A 21,304-nucleotide genomic window follows, 5' to 3' on the forward strand; every position below is an offset into this window, starting at 1 on the left:
CAAACTAAAAATAAGCTAAGGTGTACCCAAGCTAACATAAGCTTTATCTTTACCTGTAAAAATATCTCAAAATTCCAAAAGTCTAAAGAGTTAATTGAAACTTTTCGTAATTGAATAAATTTTTTTTCTAAATAGTTTAAGAGCCTATTTAACTTTTATGAAATGTTTGGTTAGATGGAAAATGAATTTCTTGAAATTAAAATTCTTAAAGTTAGAAGAAAAAACATTTTATGTTGTTTGGTTCATTCTTAAAATTAGAAGAAAAAACATTTTATGTTGTTTGGTTCATTAGATAATGTTGTACAATAGAGTTTGAATTCTTCAAATTTGTGAAAATAAATTCCTTCCCTATCATTTGGCATTTCAATTCAAGTTCATTGGGAAGAAATATTCAATTTGGTGAGACAAAATACCTTTATACATTTTTCTGTTTTGATGTTAGATTTGATCTATTTTTTTTATCATAAATTTTTAGATGACAGTCCATTTTTAGTCCTTTTTTTATTAGAACATCCATCTTTGGTCGTCGTTAAAATATCGTTAAATACAATGACATTTTAATTTTAACTTTTATTTTTAAATATAAAGTGGGTTGACCCACTATATTATTATTTTTAGTTTCTTGAAAAAATTCATAATTAAAATTTAAAAACCTAAATGTCTTTATATTTTATAGAATTTTAATGATTTTGTTAATGGAAAAAAAATGATAATGCCACAATAATACTAAAACCAATTTACCAAAGAACTATACTACCTATAAATCTAAGACCAAAAATAGAATTCTGTTTTTATTAAACCAATAATGAAATTAATATACTAAATAATTTCTTTTCTGCAAAATTTAAATTCTATTCCTCAAAAAAACAATCAAATCAAACAGGCAGTTTTGGTTAATTTCTCTCTCTCTCTCTCTCTCTCTTTTTTTTATTTTTTTTTATTTTTTTTTATTTTTTTTTTATTTTTAATGCCTTCTTCATAAACTCCCATGTTTCTAATGGAATTAATTCAAAGTTGGGAAAACAAAATTCAACTGAAATGCCAACTCATTTAAGTCATTTTAGATTTTTATTTCATGGAGCATTTTGAAAAGTGTTTATAGGAGAGGTACAAATTACTGCCTTCTTTAAATATCAAAAACAATTTTATCCATGCCAGAGTAAAAATGCATGAGCATCTCAATAAGTTCCAGCTCTGGAAATTTTATATTTAGAGAATAAAGGACTGTTTTGATCACAGTTTCATGTCTCTGGCCAAGCAGACCCAGAACTGGACAAAACTCCGCGATAATGATACCACACATCTTCAGCTCAACTTGTTGCTTCATTCCCAGGGGAAGAAGGCACGATTGGGCTACGAAGAAGCTTCAACTTCTACTTGAACGTCGTTTCAATCTGTATCACAGATGGTCTGGAATGAGAAGTGTTGTTGCAAAGGGCACGTTGTCAATTTTGGGTGAGCGGGAGAAGTGATGGAAGAGCAAAAAGAATTACCGATTAAGAGCTTGGTTGTCCAGTGCTTTCCTTGATGATGTCTTCCAGTTCCTCAATAATTGCATCGTAGCAGAAAAGATATTGTTCCTGGAAAACCAACTTAATTGTTAGTGTGTGTAAAATATTAGATACCCAAACACCAGCTAATTACAATGGTGACAGAATTTGTTTAAAAATCAACATGGCAAACAAAACGGGAGGAGGGAGTATTTTTGAAATTATAATGTTTTTCCATAAGTTGGTAGAAACTGTTTGCAAGCTTAGATCTAAAGGATCATTCAGAATCATTCATTACCTCAATTGTAACTCTCATCAGATAGAAACCTACACTAAACAACAAATCAAACTGAATATATTAAAAGGGGAATGTGAGAATGATTCATACCAATGTTTGAACCATCCCAATTCGCTGTGACCTAAATATGGTGATGGTGTTAACAAGATCTAAAGCGGACATATCTCCAAGTAGGATCCTTTGGATGGTGTTGTGAATTGCGCAATAGGTTCCAGTTCTACCAATACCCGCACTGTGTAAGAACATTAAGTGTCAGTTTCGATTTTGTTAATTAAAATCCAAAGCTTGAAAGGCAAATTTGTCTGGCGAATCAAAGGAGGCAAACCTGCAGTGCACCACAATTGGCCCAAGACTAGGTGGCAGGGTATGTAAGCGCTTCACAATTTCACGAGTAGCAAGAGTGTCCTTCGGAACTCCATGATCAGGCCATTCAGCATATTGAAAGTGTAAGACAGACAAAGGTGGTTCTTCGGACTGCAACAGAGGGAGAGAAACTGTGATACAATTACCCTACCATTCCCGTGTAAAGTGTAAACTAGAAATGTGATTTGATAGTGCCAAAAATAAAATGAAAACCATTGATGTCTAAAAACACTCTCTTAAACAATCTGTGCCACATCTAACTAGGAGACCATTTCAAGGAGGAAGAAAACAGACAACAAAGCCAATGTGAGGACAGAGTTTAACCATTTAACAGTAGTAATATGGTTTTATTACAGAATCTTTATTAGGAGATTGGGGTCTGTTCATAAGACACTCAAGAAAACCAAGTCCAAAAAACAGGCTATACTGGAAGCTTCTCATTTTGGGCATATGATGTGGTTGAATTTTGGTTTATTATTTGGCTTAAGTTTATTAATCGCGTTTTCATTGCACGTCTAGCTCTTATAAGACATACAACTATATCACCGCCTTTACCCAAACAACCACCACTTGTGCACCTGGGGTAAAGGCAAAAGAACAAAAAAGAGAAACAGAAAAACCTACTTCAGTGTATAAATGAGAAAAAAAAATGGATAGATTTGGTGAACAACTTATCTACTACACAAGCCAAATAGTAAGGAGATAATTATCCAACTATTCATTCTTGCTCGAACCTCCAAAAATGTAGCATCCAGTATCGAACATTTATTCCATACAAAATACTCCAGTTTCTAGGGATATTTATTGTTTTGTTATTTCGAGGGTTGGCGGTGGTTCATGGTTGTTTATCACTCAAGTGTGTTTCACACCCTGCATCAGACATACTGGACTTCTAGTTTAACAGTAGCATAATGATGGTTCTTCAAGTGTCATTCCACTTTTATAGGTTAAAATAGTAAATAATGCTCACTTACCTCTTTGTAGCTAACCTCCAAGCAACGCAATATTAAGGAAGTATCTGTTGTTTTTATCCATTTTGTGGTGATGCATATATTCCCAAATTCTCTAACGCCATCCTCCGCCTGAAAATAGTCTCCACACTTCACCGTCTGCATTGAATTTCGCCATATAAGAGCTCCACATAAGAAGACAGAATCTTTTACAAGATAAAATATAAAATGCAATTATATTTTATGATTATAGATATACATTTCAAACACCCTAGTACCTTCCTTGCTTAACACAAGACTAACATTTGAACACAAATACAGAGTATATTTTAATGTGGCTCAGTTCCCTTACAAATTACAATACCATGGCAATATGGCATTTACTTATTCCACCTAGAAAAAGCAATACTATATAGTTTCCACATTCTAATACATTGAGTCCACATGGCACTCACTAATCTAAAAGGAACTCATAGGAGAATAGCTCAAATACACTCGGCTAAAGGACACTACAATACAATACTGCATACAATTAAACATACATAAAAGACTGACAATATGCACTAAAGAAACTTCACTCATAACATATGCACCAGCAACTCTCCCAAGCCTATGGTGAATGAGGTGGCTTGAAACTAAAGAGCTTGGACTAGTACACAAGGCTTGAACTTATAACTTAACAGCCGAGTAGGTGAGTACTGTCCACTGTTTTTGGTAATTAAGTGCAACCTTCTTAAGATGTGGTGTCATTAAAATGTTTGACAGTTGACACATCTGAAAACAATACAATTATACAGACTACAATGTTTACTAAGCAGTCACCAAAGTGATTAGCGCAATTTGCTAGTAATTGTTGACTAGTTCATTAAGAAGCAATCCATTAGTCATTAAGTTGTAATAGTTGTATTCAGCATTCTAAATGAGGTTGCAGTAATTTTCAATACCTAGAAGACACAATGGCCTGTGGAACAGTTCTGCAGTAACTTACTCAAAGAGTACATTCTATTTTAGTTTCCTTTGTAATTGTTGCAGAGCATAAAAATAGCAAGTTATTTAGTAGGAGTGGAAGTGTCAAAATGATGGCTGTTCCCTTTCTAGCTGGCAAAAGATTTTTCATGGAACCAATATGTCTAAACTTTTTATTGATTGGTTAAATATGAATATGTCAAGTATGCATTTTAATTCCCAATCACCTATACAGTTGAGTACCTTGTAATTGTCAACCAGTCGTGTAAGCATTACAATTGCAGGACAACGATTCTGGATTACCATTTCCCAGAAGTCCTCGAAGGTGTTTGGCAGCGGACCTTGTGTCGCAATAAAGCGAGATACATGTTCAGAAACCTACCAAAAAAATATTGAAATGTTTATTTATCTAAGTATACATCTTAATAGTCTAATGAAGAGTCTGAATAAAGCATTACGCCTAGCAGATGAAGGAATTACTGTGATCAAGCTTGCGTTGATATATCCCCTAGCTGATTGTCTGTAGTCTTTACATGGGTTCAAAACAACCCTGTTACTGTCAACTGAAAATGAAGATTGACATAATTATTTCCAAAGACTAAAAGCAGAGAAGAAACTTGAAGAGAAGACAAAAATAATGGATTGGCATACATGGCAATACATCAGTATAACGGTTTTTGCTGATGTTTATGCTATCCAGAGCTACTAAGCATCTACTCCTCATATCTGAAGCCCTCATCCTATTTGCCTGGAATCAAAGAAAGTAACTTATTAAAATGAATTAAAGGAATTTTCAATGTCATTGAAGGGGAGAGAATTATATAACACCACAACAAAGAGAACAGTAACACACTAAGTATAAGTTGAAAGATAATACGGGAAACAGTTAGATACCATTCAGCTAATAGCAATTGATTTTAAGATTTGATGTCACTCATTTTTTACAGTTGTCAGCAGAACCATGGAGGTTTAAGCAATAGCATCACCAATACCAGTATTTCCTTCTTCCCATTGCATTCTGCCATTAGGTGTTTAAAGATGATTATACAGTATTAAAAGAGAAACTTAACATTTTTAAGAATATAGAGGAAAAATCAGTTATCACATTACCCCTTTCTTCATCAGCTCTAATAAAGGCTTCTACTTTATCCTAAACTTTATTAAAAGTAAGATTTCATTGCTGAAATTAGATTTTGGTACATCCCTAGTTAGAAATTTAGAACAAGATGCTAGGATGGAGAAAGTAACATCCAAGTTCTTGTCAAACAAGCTTTAAGATTTTCTTTTACAAATAGCAATAGAAGAGATTCTTTAAGCACATAGCTATGCATTATTAATGAGATTAGGATCTTACCCAAGATTCCAAGGATAGTTCACCAGTAAAGTTTTTAGAAGTTTATTTTGGATATTTTCAAAATGATAATTTAAAGCTAACCATAAGCTTACTATGCAGCATAGTAGTACAGCTTGGACCAACCTACTTAGAGGTATCAGGTATAAATTACGTTGAAATGGATGTTCCTTGTGTTGAAAAATTAACCTAGAGATGGTTACGGAGCAGCCAGAACTGACTTAATCAATTTCCCTCTTTTGACCAAACATACATTTTATATTGCATCTACCTTCAGGAAATAGTTCAATCTCATATATAATCACCATAGTTGGGAAGTGAACAAAGAAAATAATGAAGACCTAAAAAATCCACATAACAAGAACCATGTAGAAAACACTATGACTAAGCCCAATTCAACAATTGTGCATGTAAAATACACAGCAAACATATGTAAAATAAAAATTGCCAGAAGAAACAAACATATTAACCAAGAATCTGCAATACAGAGATTCCACATATAATCCATATTTATTATTCAGTAGATCTTTTTCTGTACTCATAAGACTAAAACTCATTTCAGATGGATCCATTTAACTAAGAAAATGATACAGTAAAAATGTCAAAATTGTTAATATGTGTGTGTGCATTTGAAACACTTGATCTTGGACATATTAGAATCTAAGATTGGGTCGAGGTCACTCAACTAGGCTGTAATGCACATGGGCCAAACCACACTAAAAGTTCGCTAGTCTAACCCATGGCCTTATAAACTCATATGTTTCTTATTTTTCAATGTGGAACTCTTAACAGGACACTTGTAAAATCAAATAGTCTAATAGAAAAAGTGTGCGCATGAAGTACAAGAATTAACAAACACTTTTCACATGGAACTAATTCCCAAAAAACAGAAGATAAGATACCGAAAAAGAAATGGCAAGGGTGTGCAAAAAAAGGGGTGGGGAAGAAAACTGCTCTATATTACAAAAGCTAAGTTGTATTTCTTTCTTTCTGCTTATGGAATTACCTAGACTTTGGATCTTGAAAACAGTAAAACACATTCTTCCCATCTCTATGACCAAAAGCCCAAAGACTCCCAATAATCTCTTATATTTCCTCTGCAATTGAGGTTCTTACCACTTGGCTATACAAGCTTTCAATCACTTAGGGCATCCCCAATAAGGGGACTATGCACAGGTTTTAATAAAAATTTGCCAACATGGAAGGATAATAATGAGGAGAGAGAATGTTAGAGTTGCTACTGCAAATTTAGAGATTTTACAGAAAAAGTGGGACCCACCAATTTTAGTAACTTCCGTCTCTGTTTGCGTGAAGGCCACAAATGGCGCCCAGCGGGCGCGTAATGACAGTCTTTTTTTTCCCACTTTTCTACCATTTTCTCTTTCCTAATCACACTTACAAAAACTCCTCAAAACCCACACCAAAATCCCTACTAATGAGGATGCCCTTAGAGCACTTCCTAAGTCCCACATGAGCATATGCAGTAGATGGACTGTAGCTAATATTTGGCGGTCATTTCCACATGATATGCCGGAAAGAGTTTGGAAAGCAAGGATAAAAATGAGCTATTGCAAGTATGACCCATATTATATGGCATTTCAGCATGCCAAGAGCATTGCAGATAGATGCATTAGCATATAACAGAACTGAAAAAGCCATTTTTTATTGTTCCATTTGACTCTCCATTACAAATCATAGTTTACCATTAGAAACCTTTTTATGCCTTCAACTCATTCACTGTTGCTGCCAAAAGTCATGCTCAAAATAGTGTTTCTTCTCCTATGCATTATAGTCCAAGTTACATATCAAAAAAGATAACCCAAGCAAGTCTGGACAATAACCTTTACAATAAGATCAAATTTGCATAGAATTTGAAAAATCCATAAGTTCCTTTATGCCAGTAGTACTCTCCCCTTTACATCAAAACAAAAGGACTCTCAAACAAGTGCATTATAACATAGGCACGGGGTTGAGATTACTTAATCTTTTATGTGTTTTGAAGAGGACACCAGTCATAGCTAATATATCATTCCCCATTATGTGTCTTCTTTGGGGGTAACAAAAGTACTCCCTCCATCCCACTTTATTTGTCTTATTTTCCTTTTAAGTCCATCCCAAAATAATGTTCACTTTTTGAATTTAAACACCACTAACTTTTTACTTTTCCCAATTTACCTTCTATTCGTTTTAATTTTGCTATGTGGGTCCCAATTTATCACTTTTTTGAAGAGCAAATTTGGAAATTATATCACATCTTATTTGTTTTCTTAAAAATCATGCCAAACACAAGTATAGTACACAACTACCGCATACAAAATGGAACGGAGGAGTAATCTATACCGCAAAACAAACAGAGATGAATACTGTAAGCTGACCAAGACAGATATAGCACTTCTAAAGCATTTAAGAAAGAGCAAATGTTACTGCCGCTTCCAACTTGAAATCTATAGAAACAAGAAAATTAGTCAACATCCTCTATCCTTGAACAATGCTAGGTTTTAAATCCCACATAAACCCTTCACAACAGAGAAGATGCATATTTTTTTCTTTACTTTCCTTGAGTAAAAGTCTTGATCTTATTTCACATTAATTCAGCTGTCATCCCATTAGAAATTGTCTTCTCATTCTTCCACCCCATCCTTGATGTTTCTCTACTCCTAAGGTCTAAGGCATTGATTAGGCATCAACACTTTTCAATTATTGTTATTTGATGCATGTTTCTAGTGCACTTAATAGCCAATGTGGAAAAATAAATGCCTCTAAGATTGAAAGTCCAGTAGGATGCGTACTCCAATCTGATAACTTGAAATTCCATTAGTATTCTAACCAATCTTAGCTTTCCCTACAACAAACAATTGGCTCAATAATGGCCATGCTATGATGTGGCAAGTACTTTAATTGTATGCAAGTTCAAACCTCTTTGAAACAAATTAAAGAACCACAAATAAAATTTCAAAAATTAAAAAGCAGGACCCAAATGAAATCAAAAAGGCTCAGCGTCTTAAAAATTAAATGAATAAACAAATACGGAGTATTTTAAAAAAGAAAGAGACCTGTAAGGTACCGAACTCCTGGCGGATTTTTTCGGGAGCTTGAAACCTCTTCTCTTTGAGTACCTTGAGTGCTTCGGAGCAGTACCGAAGCTGATCGGACGACAGAACGAGCCTCGGCGGCTGCGAATCATAAGAGAAATCGAAAGGCTGGGCAGCCTCAGCGGACGACGCAGCGGTTCCGGTGACGGAGGAGGAAAGAGACTTTCCGGCCGCGGCCATCGCCGATCTCCGGCTGCGAGTCCGAGTTGAAATGGCGCTACCCGTGTTGTTGGGTGTGGAAGTGGAAGAGTAGTTGGTGCGCCGTTGAGTTTACGCTCAGTCCAAAAGTGAAGTCTCCAACCAAAATTATTAATTTCACACTCAATATAATTAGTTGTACTTTAAGAGGTCGTGCCGTGTACTCGGGTTTTCAATAATTTCAGTTAACACATATAATTAGAGTAGATAATCTAATGGTTTCTCGAGTTCTCATTCTCAATCATGGTGGTAAGGACGGAGCCAAAGAGGCAGGGGCAGCTGCCCCCTCACCCCACCCCACCCTATATAATTTCTGTAGGTATATATGTATATATAGTACATGTTTTAGTGTTAGTATAAAAAAACTATTAAATGTCACAAGAAATGAGTTAGATTAGTTGGTAGAACACATGTTTGGTAATATTAAAAGATTAATGGTTTGAATTGTTGGACATCAACATAGTTTTATAGTTTTTTTACTCATTCCCCTATTGCTCCAACACAATCACGTTTTTAATAGTTTTTTTAATATTTAATAAACACACACATAGGGACGGAGCCAAAGGGGGACAGGGGGGCTGCCCCCCTCACCCCACCCCACCCCATATATAATTTTTGTATGTATATATGTACTAGTTTTTTACGCGCATTGCGCGATTGGGATAATGCCCAATGTTTTTTTTTTAAATAAGTACTTTAAAGTATATTAAGGCAGGATTATATTGAAATTGTTCATGCATAGATAATTGAAGGTTGAATTTGCGTATTTAAATAAGTAATTATTCTCCCAAAGGTTGAGTCTCCAACCCCAATGGCCCCCCACACTCCGACCCGACAGAGCATTGTGGACAAGGAATCTGCCCACTTTGGACATAATTCCCGCACTGCCGCCGCCGAGGTTCAAAACCATTGAGCTAAGCCAATGCGGGTTAAATAGGTAATTCTAAGTTTACAAATGCAAGATAATATAGTCAAGATTGATTATAATTGTCAATAAAATAATTGTATAGGTATGGTTGAAACCAAATACGGGACATAAGGGAGAACAAATAAAAATTAGGGCATAAAATATTAAATATATACTAATATTTTTTTATTACAAAGGAAGGGGGATACCCATACAAACTATGCCTACAACGAGGCTCGAAGCCTAGACCTCCCACATAAGAGAGCAATTCGATACCAGTGGACCACAAGCCACTTGGTAATATATACTAATATTGTTTGAGGAGATTCCGACATTAGGATTTGTGGTTAAGTTCTATTAAGACTTTAATGTTAGAATTAGATTAATGGTGTAGTTATAATTCTATATTAGACTTTAATATTAGAATTAGACTAACGGTGAATTAACAGAAAAATTAAATGGATAATCATATAATTAAGGATAAATTAGAAAATCTTAAAAGAAAAAAGTTAAAACCTGAACAATATGAACCATTCATTTGATTTAATAATTTGGCGGTCATTTTTTCTACCCAATGTTAATAATTAAATAAATTCGCTGGTCAAATCCGCTAGTATAATACGCTAACGCTAACCCCTAACTGCTGATTGTCAAACAAGGACATTGCGAGGTAGTTCTCACTTCAATTTGTTGTGTGATTTTTTTTTTTTTTGAAAATAATTTGTTGTGTGATTTGAATACTCTTTTTGTCACAAAATCTCTCAAGTAGTTAATATGGTTGGCTTTATTAATTATATTTTTTAAATTTTTTCATGGTATTAATAAAATACTTGGTAAATAAATATATAGCATTATTTTGTATTATAATTTTGATATTTAATTAGAAAAATAGTGCAGAAAAAAGATAATAAATAATATAGTGAATATAATCAATTGATGAATTTGAATGTAAAAATTTTTACATTTGAGAAAAATAAAGACAATATAACTAATGAAAATATTTCTTTTAATTAATTTATTGATAATTAATAAACAAAAAATTTCACTGAATAAAGACATTGTAAGGATAATAAGAGTAAAATAGAGTACTAATTATGCCAACTTTGATTGGGATGAGATTCAAACCTAAGACCTTTTTATATTAATAATGAGATGTGTAATTTATAATGTGTTTTCTATTCAAATTATTTTATCAAATTAATTATGTTTCATATTTTGTTATTAATATTTTTATAAAGTTTCGATGTATTTTATTTTTTGCTCATATCCAACAATATTTATAACTATATTTCTTAAGTAATTTTTTTTTTAAATATCACTTTTATTTTTATGTTTCGCCTTTACTGAAAAAAAATTATAAATTCGCTCGTCCTTTTTCGCCCTCCCAACCGAATTTTTGACTTCGTCTCTGCCGGTGGTTTTAATTTTGTCTTATAAGGCTATGCCTATTAGAAGAATTTTCACGATTTTTTTAAAAAAGGTTATCACCATGATGAAAAAGAGAGATGAAGAGAGAATTAAGATAAAATACCTCTTACAAATATGAGATAAAATATCATTGATTTGTAATAGTAGTTTTAAAATCATACAATAAATTTGAAAAGAAAATTAAAAAAAAAAAAAAGACTTCGTATAAGTCACTAAACCAACTTGCTTGTGTTACGTTGTCATCAACTCCTTTTGATATATTTTATATAGAGTAAATACTCAAAATGGTCCCTCGACTATAGCTAAATTCACAAATTGGTTCTCAACTTTCAATTTCACCCAATTAAGTCTTTAACTTTGTAATTTTGACACGATTTGGTCCTCCATCTAATTGACCGTTTGTTGGCCGTGATCGACGATCTCCAGAAGAACCTTCAGCTCTCGTCGGAGCACGTGGAGGCCTCCAGGATGACGTTGCACCAGTTCGGAAACACGTCGTCTTCTTCGCTCTGGTACGAATTCAACTACATTGAATCCAAAGGGAGGATGAAGAAGGTGACCGGGTTTGGTAGATTGCTTTCGACAGTGGATTCAAATGTAACAGTGCGGTCTGGAAATGCAACCGGAACCTTAAAAAACCGACGATGGACTAGGAATGTCAATTGAACCCGCACCCGACAGGGAACCCGATTCCCCACCCCTTCGGGGACGGGGGCGGGATGGGGAGTACTCTCCCCGCCCCGTCTCAGATATATATATATATATATATATATATATATATATATATATATATATATATTGCCACACAACACACACAAATGTAGTACTTTGTATACAATATATATAATTTTAGAAGTATTCTTGTCATTGTATGTCATGCATATTTAAATAAAATGTTTAATTGTAAAATATTAAATACAACTTTGAGTTGGGGATGGATATATATGCGTTATTTATTTAAATGTTTTTTAATGTTTAATTTTTATTTTTTTTTATAACTTGTTAACGGGGTGGGGATTCCCCGTCCCCAAATAATCCCCGTGGGGATGGGGATGGGGGGAATTTTTCATTCCCCGGCGGGGATGGGGATGGGGACGGGGAATGGGAAGAAAGTCGGGGATGGGGATGGGGGGTATGTCCCCCGCCCCCACCCCGCCCCGTTGACATCCCTACGATGGACCATGAAATTACATATATATCCTCAAAAATCACAGTCAACACACGGTCAAATAGACAGAGGACCAAATTGTGTTAAAATTACAAAGTTAAGGACTTAATTGGGTGAAATTGAAAGTTGAGGACCAATTTGTGAATTTAGCTATAGTCGAGGGACCATTTTGAGTATTTAATCTTTTATATATATACCCCGGAGTATTTTTTATTGTGGAACCAAATTCCACTTCGCAAATTAACTTGGTTGTCCAATACATAGAATTTATGTTCATCAGTAGATCAAACCAATCGGACCAATACTTTACCCCTTAATCTTTTTATTAATGGACTAAACCAATCTGGTCAGCACTTTATAACCCCTTAATCCCTTCATTAGTGAACCAAACCAATCTGGCCAGCACTTACCCCTTAATTGGGTTGACCCGGTGTGACCTAGTATTGAAAAACCACAAAGTTGTCCCTTAATTGGGCCAGCCCCCTTATATGGTTTTAGAGAAATCAATCTGGCCCGTACTTTACCCCTTAATTCCTTAATTGGGCCGGACTTGTGTGACATCGTATTGAAAAATCACAAAGTTTCAACATCAAAATTGATATGAAAAAGTAAAAGTAGGAAGTAGAACTTGAGAGCTAGTCCAAATATATAATATATATATATTACATAAATATAAATGTGAAATTCAAGTATCAACTTAATTAGCTTTTTAGTTAAAATTGAACACATACTTTAATTCAATTATTAAGTATAATATATAGAATTTCAAATCAAAATAAGACAACAAGAAATATAATGCACAACTTATTACATTGAAAAGTTAAGAGACATTACAATTATTGATTACAGAAGCCCAATATATATAATTACCAACCACTACACATACATTACCACACTTATTATTATTTGCCCACAAGGTCCCACACCTCTACCGCTATAAGATTTGTGGAGTGAGCACTTATTATTACAACATGCATGGACATATATACATGGATAGATGGAGACGATGTATCGATCTTAATTCATCGGTGGATAGAGTTGTGCGGGATGTTCTCGATGGTCCCCATGCCGGTATTGTCCACCTGCTCATTATCAGCGCGAAGAGGCTTGCCAAAGAAGAGCAACGTACACGGCGCGTTCGTTAACATTTGCCGGTGCATAATCGCAAGATTGTTGTTCATCTTACGGAAGTCGCTCACGGAGTCGGAGATTTCGTCGCCGGAGTATGCTAGATCCATCACGTATCCCTTGCGGTGGTGCTGGTTGCGGTACTGGTCGTAAAGCGGCGACGACGACGAGTCGTCGAACATCTCCGGGAGGATCATGCCCTGTGGATTGTCCCAGTTCCAGTACGGCAACGTGAATGTTGGGTCGTCTATCAGGCTTTGCAAGATCCTTTCGTAGAAGTACAAATACCTGATACATACATACATGCAATATAAAAATACATCACCTAATATCAATTTTGGTCCCATTATTACTATTAGCAAAACGATAGTTTTAATCCATATCAATCACTCATTCCTTTAAAACATGCCAAAATCATTTTCAACATAATATCTCAATTAGAACTGGGATTGTGATCGATCTTAAGACTTAAATTTCTTTATTCATCATGGTCAAAAAAAATTGAGATCTTAATTCGAAATGATAAAAAAATACCCTTAATAATTTCATGTTTTGACATGCCTTAAACGAAGGGGTGACCGACATAATGAATTTTAGCACTAAAACAATAGTTATGAATGAAAATTGGTACTAAAACAATAGTCATTGATGAAAATTTATAGGAATTAAATATATAGACCAAAATTGATATTTGGTCCAATATAATAGGGAGTATATATTAAGACTCTGTATTCAGTCCTACAAGAATTACCTATCATTTATTTATTTATTATAATCACCATATATATATATATATATATATATATATATATATATATATATATATATATATATATATCGTCGTCATCATCATCATCATCATTATTATTATAATTCCATGTTTCGAATGTACATAATGGTATAATAGAATGTACATAATTGTATAATAAATTGTACATAATTATATAACAGAATACACAGACTTTTCCTGTGTCTGATGTTAACTTCTTAAAAGAAAAGGATAAAGTGTCATCCCGCATCATAAACCATTCCTGATTATCCATGCCACACCATGATCTTTAATAAGTGATATTTAGAGCCATAAATCATAATTTTTTTTCATCTAGAACTTTTTACAGGTTTCCTACAGGTTACTGGTAATAATATTGCTGACATGGATTTTTTTTTTTTTTTGTATTTTTCTTCTTTTGCCTTCGTATTATTTTTTTTTTTCGTATTTTTCTTTTTTTTCTTTTCCTAAACGTATAGGCTTGCTCCGCGTTTTTCGCTTCTCGTTTCTCCGATCACGCCTGCTCTGCGGAGTTTGGTATCAGATGTTAACTTCTTAAAAAAAATTCTCATGTTTCGAATGTACATAATTGTATAATAGAATGTATATAATTGTATAATAGAATGTACATAATTATATAACAGAATACACATACACTTTTTTGAAAGGATAATACACATAATCTAACATAATACATAATACACATAAACTCTTAACATAATACACACAAACTCTTAACATAATACGCATAAACCGTTAACATAATACACATAAACTCTTAACTCTTTAAAAAATCCCATGTTATGAATGTACATAATTGTATAACATAATATACATACACTCCGTCGTGTCAGTTCTCCACACAACTTAACAAAACGACGTCATTTTGTGATCGGAGGGAGGACGCACATTGCAATGTGCGCCGTGGTGCAGGGTATAACGATTGGCGCGCCTAACGCGCCCGACGTGACTTTGTTGTGCGCGAAACGCACACAACAACCCATGACTTTCATTTATTTCTCTTTCATTGAGAAAAGAAATAACTCATATCGTGCCAGAGGAGTTACCCCTCCCTCTTTCTTGCCTCTCCCCCGCCAAGTAAGCAATTAAACCTCAAAAACCTCAAAAATCTGCCTGAATAAACTCCCAATAAATTTCTGATATTGATGCTCTTAACATTTTATCTTTGATTTTTACGCCAAGTCAGATTGATTCATTCACACCCTTTCTTCTGAATTAACATCCACGCCAAGCTCAACATCGATGCGGCAATCGACACCACTTTAGGCAGGCTGGGCTTTGGTTTGGTTATTCGTAAAAGCACTGGTGACTTTGTTGCTGCTTCCAGCCTCTCAAAAGTAGGATTCTGCCCTCCCAAAGACTCCGAGGCTATTGCAATTCGTGAAGCCCTTGTGAGCATATAGCCATTAACGTGCAATCCAACTTTCAGCTTAAGCTTTTAGTTGAGATGGAGCACATGTTTCAATTTGGTATTAGAGCCAGACCAAAGGTCATGGGTTCGAATCTCAACGCCACTCGTAAGTGACTACGGTTTATCGGTCCACGTGTTGCTTGGAACCCACCGCACACGTGAGGGGGTGTGTGAGCATAGCGACTATGGTTTATCGGTCCACGTGTTGCTTGGAACCCATCGCACACGTGAGGGGGCGTGTGAGCATAGCTGATAAGTGCTTCAAAGCCAAGTTTTGCATAATCTCAACTTAGCATTTGTGCACACTTGATCATCACACACTTAAATAGTTTTGGTGCTGATAAGTGCTTCAAAGCCAAGTTTTGCATAATCTCAACTTAGCATTTGTGCACACTTGATCATCACACACTTAAATAGTTTTGGTGCTTGGTTATTGGCTTGAGAATTGAACTTGTGTGGAAGGCTAAAATGATTCTTGAAACAAGTTGTGTTGTTACAAGTTGGATTGTGGATTGATAGGTTGTGCAAAGTGGGAGTATGATCAATTTGATTGCTAGGTTGGTGATTTATTTCTTGTCTTTGCTTGAGGACAAGCAAATGTTTAAGTGTGGGGGAGTTGATAAGTGCTTAATTGTCTATATTTTCTCCCCTTTCACTAGGCCATTTTGCTCATATATTCTTCCAAATTTTATGAGATTAGGACTAAATTGTGTTATTTTGCAAGGAGTTTGGTTTGAAAAGCATTGGAAGCAAAGTTGAGTATTTTCAGGCATTTTTGTGGACATTGGAGTCAAATGGAGCGTTTTGGATGCATTAGAAGTCAATGGGAGCCAAGGAGAAGCTAAGAGGATGGCTAAAACACTTCAAAAGGAGCCTAAGAGTGGTTTTTTCAATGGTGTTGGTCATCTGGGCAAACCAAAACAAAAGAGGAGCAAAAGATCAATGCATTGCAATTTTCGCTCATTTCGACCAATGTTTGGTATTTTGACTATATCTCAGCCTAGGAGTGTTGAAATGAAGTGATTCTTGTTCCATTGGAAAGAAGACTCAAAGGGCTACAATTCTTATAAATACATCAAAGTCTAAAAAGGAAGCCACAGGGGTCCAAATTGTCCTTGAAGTTGAAGTTCCAAACTGACAAACCAAAACTGACTACCGTTTGGTTTTTGGACCATAGCTCGGCCTAGGAATGTCCAAATGAAGTGATTCTTGCGCCATTGGAAAGAAGACTCGAAGGGATACAACTTTCATGAAGACTATAATTCCAAAATCGGGCGTTTTGAAGGACAAAAGACACGGCCAAGTGCACGGCCGTGTCTGTGGCCGTGTATTTTCTGTGCATTCCAGTAGCTACTGCTGTTTTGGACACGGCCAGGGACATGGCCATGTCCCTGGCCGTGTCACCTCTGCTGCAACTTTTTATAAACTCCGTTTTTAGTCATTTCTACTTGGTTTTGACTCTTGTTAGAACCCTAGACACTCTCTTTCATTCTCCTTCATATTTTTAGGTTAGAATAGGCTTAGATTTATGTTTCTTAACACTTTTGAAGCTTGTAATCTTGGATTTGAAGCTTGGATTCCAACATTTCAAGATTCCACCATCCATTTTCAATAGAGAAGCTTTTCTTCCTTTTATCTCTTTATTTTGCAAGATTTATGTTTGTTACTTATGCTTTTGTGTTCTTTATGCTATTTAATCATGAGTAGTTAGTTTATGGACTTGAGTTAGGGTTGTATTATCTATCTTGATGCTTGATTTGTGATTATTGCAAAAAGGGGAAGAACTCCAACCTAGGGTTCATGTGTTTGTGAAGGTTTTGTATTTATATCTTGTTAATGTTTGATGTACACATTCATTAGCTTGTTTTTGGAGGATTCCTTGCCTCAACGAGAGTTGGGTGATGAATCCAAGCCACCCCTTGCATAGACCCGATTTCTTCCTACGAAAATAGGGGAAATTGGGGGCTTTAGATGCTTTTGTGCTTGATGGACTTGGAATTGATTCACCACGAAAGTGGGGCAATTTCTTGTTCTAATCCTTGTTTATTAATCACGAAAATGGTTCATAGACTAGGATACCTACGTGCATTCCCGTTTGATTCCTTGCTTACTTGTTCTCCCTAATCCCTTAGGTTGTTAAAGCATCTAGATGATAATGCTCCCAAGCTTGAGTCCTATTTCTTTATTTTGTGTTTATCTTTGTGTATATGTGTTAGTCTTATCATTTCCTTAAACTTGTAGATTGCTTAGCTTCTTGTTGATTGCCTAGTGCTAGTGCCTAGTTTCTTGTGATTGCGTATTGCGTGCCATATCTCCCAATCCCCTGAGGATGACATAACACACCCGAGCTCACATCTTATTTTTGCTACAATCAATAGCGACTACGGTTTATCGGTCCACGTGTTGCTTGGAACCCACCGCACACGTGAGGGGGCGTGTGAGCATATCGCCATTAACGTGCAATCCAACTATCGCCACTCGTAAGCGACTACGGTTTATCGGTCCACGTGTTGCTTGGAACCCACTGCACACGTGAGGGGGCGTGTGAGCATAGTGACTACGGTTTATCGGTCCACGTGTTGCTTGGAACCCACCGCACACGTGAGGGGGCGTGTGAGCATATCGCCATTAACGTGCAATCCAACTATCGCCACTCGTAAGCGACTACGGTTTATCGGTCCACGTGTTGCTTGGAACCCACTGCACACGTGAGGGGGCGTGTGAGCATAGTGACTACGGTTTATCGGTCCACGTGTTGCTTGGAACCCACCGCACACGTGATGGGGCGTGTGAGCATATCGCCATTAACGTGCAATCCAACTATCGCCACTCGTAAGCGACTACAGTTTATCGGTCCACGTGTTGCTTGGAATCCACTGCACACGTGAGGGGGCGTGTGAGCATAGCGACTACGGTTTATCGGTCCACGTGTTGCTTGGAACCCACCGCACACGTGAGGGGGCGTGTGAGCATATCGCCATTAACGTGCAATCCAACTATCGCCACTCGTAAGCGACTACGGTTTATCGGTCCACGTGTTGCTTGGAATCCACTGCACACGTGAGGGGGCGTGTGAGCATAGCGACTACGGTTTATCGGTCCACGTGTTGCTTGGAACCCACCGCACACGTGAGGGGGCGTGTGAGCATATCACCATTAACGTGCAATCCAACTATCAGCTTAGGCTTTTAGTTGAGATGATATGAGTATGATAGGTATATATATATATGTATATGATAGGTATATATATGTATGAAATAATTAAATGGGGTGAGATATGTTGAGCATGTAATATATATAAATATAAATGCATGTGTGGTCCAATTGTCAACTTAGACTTTTAGTTGAGATGGAATATAATACATATTTCAATTTAGTGTTAGAGACAACCAGGTGGTATGACACACATTGAGAGGGGTGTTGAGCATGTAATATATATAAATATAAATGCATGTGTGGTCCAATTGTCAACTTAGACTTTTAGTTGAGATGGAATATAATACATGTTTCAATTTAGTGTTAGAGACAACCAGCTGGTATGGCACACATTGAAGGGGGGTGTTGAGCATGTAATATATTACACAAACATAAATGTGAAATTCAACTATTAACTTAATTAGCTTTTTAGTTGAGATTGAACACACACTTCAATTCAATTAAGTATAATATATGTTATCAAAAAAAAAGAAAGTATAATATATAGAATTTCAAATCAAAATAAGACAACAAGAAATGCACGGCTTATTACACTAGAAAATTAAGAGACATTACAATTATTGACATACATTAACACACTTATTATTATTATTATTACTTACTTGCTCACAAAAGACGAAATCTCTAACGTCAAAGGTCCCACACATCTCTATTCCTATAAGATTTGTGGCCGGGTTGAGCACTTATTCATACAACTAACAAACAAACACCTTAATTAGCTAGGCAGACGTAAAACATGCATGGACATACATGCCTGCCTGCCGGCCTGCCGGCATTCTATATATTCATGGATAGAATTAGAAATCCATAGTATTGATATATGCCTTTTCGACGTGGACCAAATTACCCCCCCTTCTTGGCACCAGAGTGACCCGAACCTTGTGGTCACCTTCCAGCCCCAAGTCATGAATCAGCTCCGAGATGGCCAGGGGAAAAGTGGTCTTCTTGGGAGTAGCGGGGCCACCCTCATGCACATGTGGCAAGTTGGCAAAACTTCCGGAGTAGTTCTTCGTGTCCTTCTCCAGCATATTCACGTCCTCGTCCTCGTTCAGGTACACATCGAACCGTATAAACTTGGTGTCGTCGTAGCTTAGCTCGAGATTCAGCATCTCCTCCTGTGTCTCAGGAACCAATGTTGATCTCTTCACGTGAAACGTTAAAGTCTTCTTGTCCAAGGGTGCCGGCAAGAAGTCATGCCCGGTGGATTGTCCCAGTTCCAGTACGGCAACGTGAATGTTGGGTCGTTAATCATGCTTTGCATGATCCTTTCGAAGAAGTACAGATACCTGATATATACATACATACATACATGCAATGCAAATTAAATAAAATAATAGAGCAAATTAAATACCCACCAATTTTATTTGGTCCGGCCTATTAGCTAGTATTAGCAATAGCAATAATATAAAAATTAAGTGCGGGCGTGGTACCATCTGTGAAAAGGGAAGAAGAGCCAGTTGAAGTGGATCTGATAGGTCTCGCCGGCGAGTTGATAAGCGCCATTGCAGTAAGCGCAGTGGACCTTAGCTTGATTGTCGAAGCTTCGGGGATCACTGGGGGGAAGTTCCTTCATTTTCTTAATGGCGGCCTTGTACTTCTCCAAGTAGACGTCGTCTACGGCGTGAGCTGCTGGCCTCACATTAAGCTTGGAAAAACTGGGGATCTTATAGTACTCAACACCAGTAGTATCCGTGATGGGAGGGCAACAACGGTATGGCACTTTACATTTCTTGGTCTTATCCGAAGAAATGGTAGAAAGGTCGCAGTGGGAAACGTCAGGGATGGGCACAGGGTCAGCCAGGGCAAAGGGGTTGGAGCCACCGCCCAAGTTGTAAGCGCCGTAGAGACCGCCGAGGCCCAGAAGGACATTTCTCCGGTCAAGTTTCGCCTCAGAGAGGCTTCTGTCCGGGTTTTCACGCCCCTCCGGCGAGGCTGCGCACCGGATCTTGATGACGTCACCACGTCTTGCTGCGCTCCTGGGGTTAGGGTTGAGAAAGATCTGGGAAGGTCGTCTGGAAAAGTTACCGGGAGAAGACGATGACTTGGTGGAGAAGGAAACGTTGGTGCATGAAATTATTGGATGAGTTGACGTAGCCATGGCTGCTGGCTAGCTAGGTTTACTTGCTCAATCTGGAGTTGCCTGTTCGCCTGTTCTAAGCTTATATAGAGCGGATCATCTCCATCATTTTGAAAAGAAAAAAAAAAAAAATCATTGGGATAATATCGTGAGACCGTGACTCAAAAAAGATGTAATTAATAAATTGAATTGAGAAGATTACAATGGAGTCTAGTTTTGGTAATTTGAGAAGTGTTTAGGACGTCAGAAATGAGAAATGAACATAAATGTGTTCACACCTTTTCACGTATTAACTTACGAAAGCTAGTTAATTTAAGTTTATCAACATCTTCTCTTCTGTAGAGTTGGGCTAATCTTCTCACCGGCACACCGCTCCTCAACCCCCAACTCCCAACGCGATCCGATCAACAAAACCTCAATCTATACATTCATCATCTTTATCATCGGCAGCCACTAGAATTTAAGGATTGG

The 21,304-nt window shown here is 36.6% G+C and overlaps 2 protein-coding genes across 3 annotated transcripts; both read right to left on the reverse strand.

The window, feature by feature from the left end:
* Positions 1 to 1,049: 1,049 nt before the first annotated feature.
* LOC109175825 (protein-tyrosine-phosphatase PTP1) lies at positions 1,050 to 8,867 on the reverse strand. Of its 2 annotated transcripts, none has more exons than XM_019325184.1 (9): positions 8,472 to 8,867; positions 4,719 to 4,815; positions 4,548 to 4,630; positions 4,311 to 4,445; positions 3,126 to 3,260; positions 2,114 to 2,262; positions 1,879 to 2,020; positions 1,494 to 1,580; positions 1,050 to 1,394 (listed from the first exon to the last, which is right to left on the reverse strand). In XM_019325184.1, the coding sequence occupies exons 1-8, from the start codon at positions 8,688 to 8,690 to the stop codon at positions 1,497 to 1,499; spliced, it is 1,044 nt and encodes a 347-aa protein (XP_019180729.1). In that variant the 5' UTR covers positions 8,691 to 8,867; the 3' UTR covers positions 1,050 to 1,394; positions 1,494 to 1,496. The 2 variants fall into 2 exon arrangements, with proteins under 2 accessions (XP_019180729.1, XP_019180730.1); XM_019325185.1 differs by having other exon boundaries at positions 1,050 to 1,410.
* Positions 8,868 to 13,233: 4,366 nt separating this feature from the next.
* On the reverse strand, positions 13,234 to 20,865 carry LOC109175418 (catechol oxidase B, chloroplastic-like). The gene is made up of 2 exons (XM_019324680.1): positions 20,187 to 20,865; positions 13,234 to 13,627 (listed from the first exon to the last, which is right to left on the reverse strand). The coding sequence occupies exons 1-2, from the start codon at positions 20,852 to 20,854 to the stop codon at positions 13,234 to 13,236; spliced, it is 1,062 nt and encodes a 353-aa protein (XP_019180225.1). The 5' UTR covers positions 20,855 to 20,865.
* Between the last annotated feature and the right edge of the window lie 439 nt (positions 20,866 to 21,304).

Source organism: Ipomoea nil, unplaced genomic scaffold (genome assembly GCF_001879475.1).
Source record: "Ipomoea nil cultivar Tokyo-kokei standard unplaced genomic scaffold, Asagao_1.1 scaffold0688, whole genome shotgun sequence".
In the NCBI taxonomy this organism is placed as follows: Eukaryota; Viridiplantae; Streptophyta; class Magnoliopsida; order Solanales; family Convolvulaceae; genus Ipomoea; species Ipomoea nil.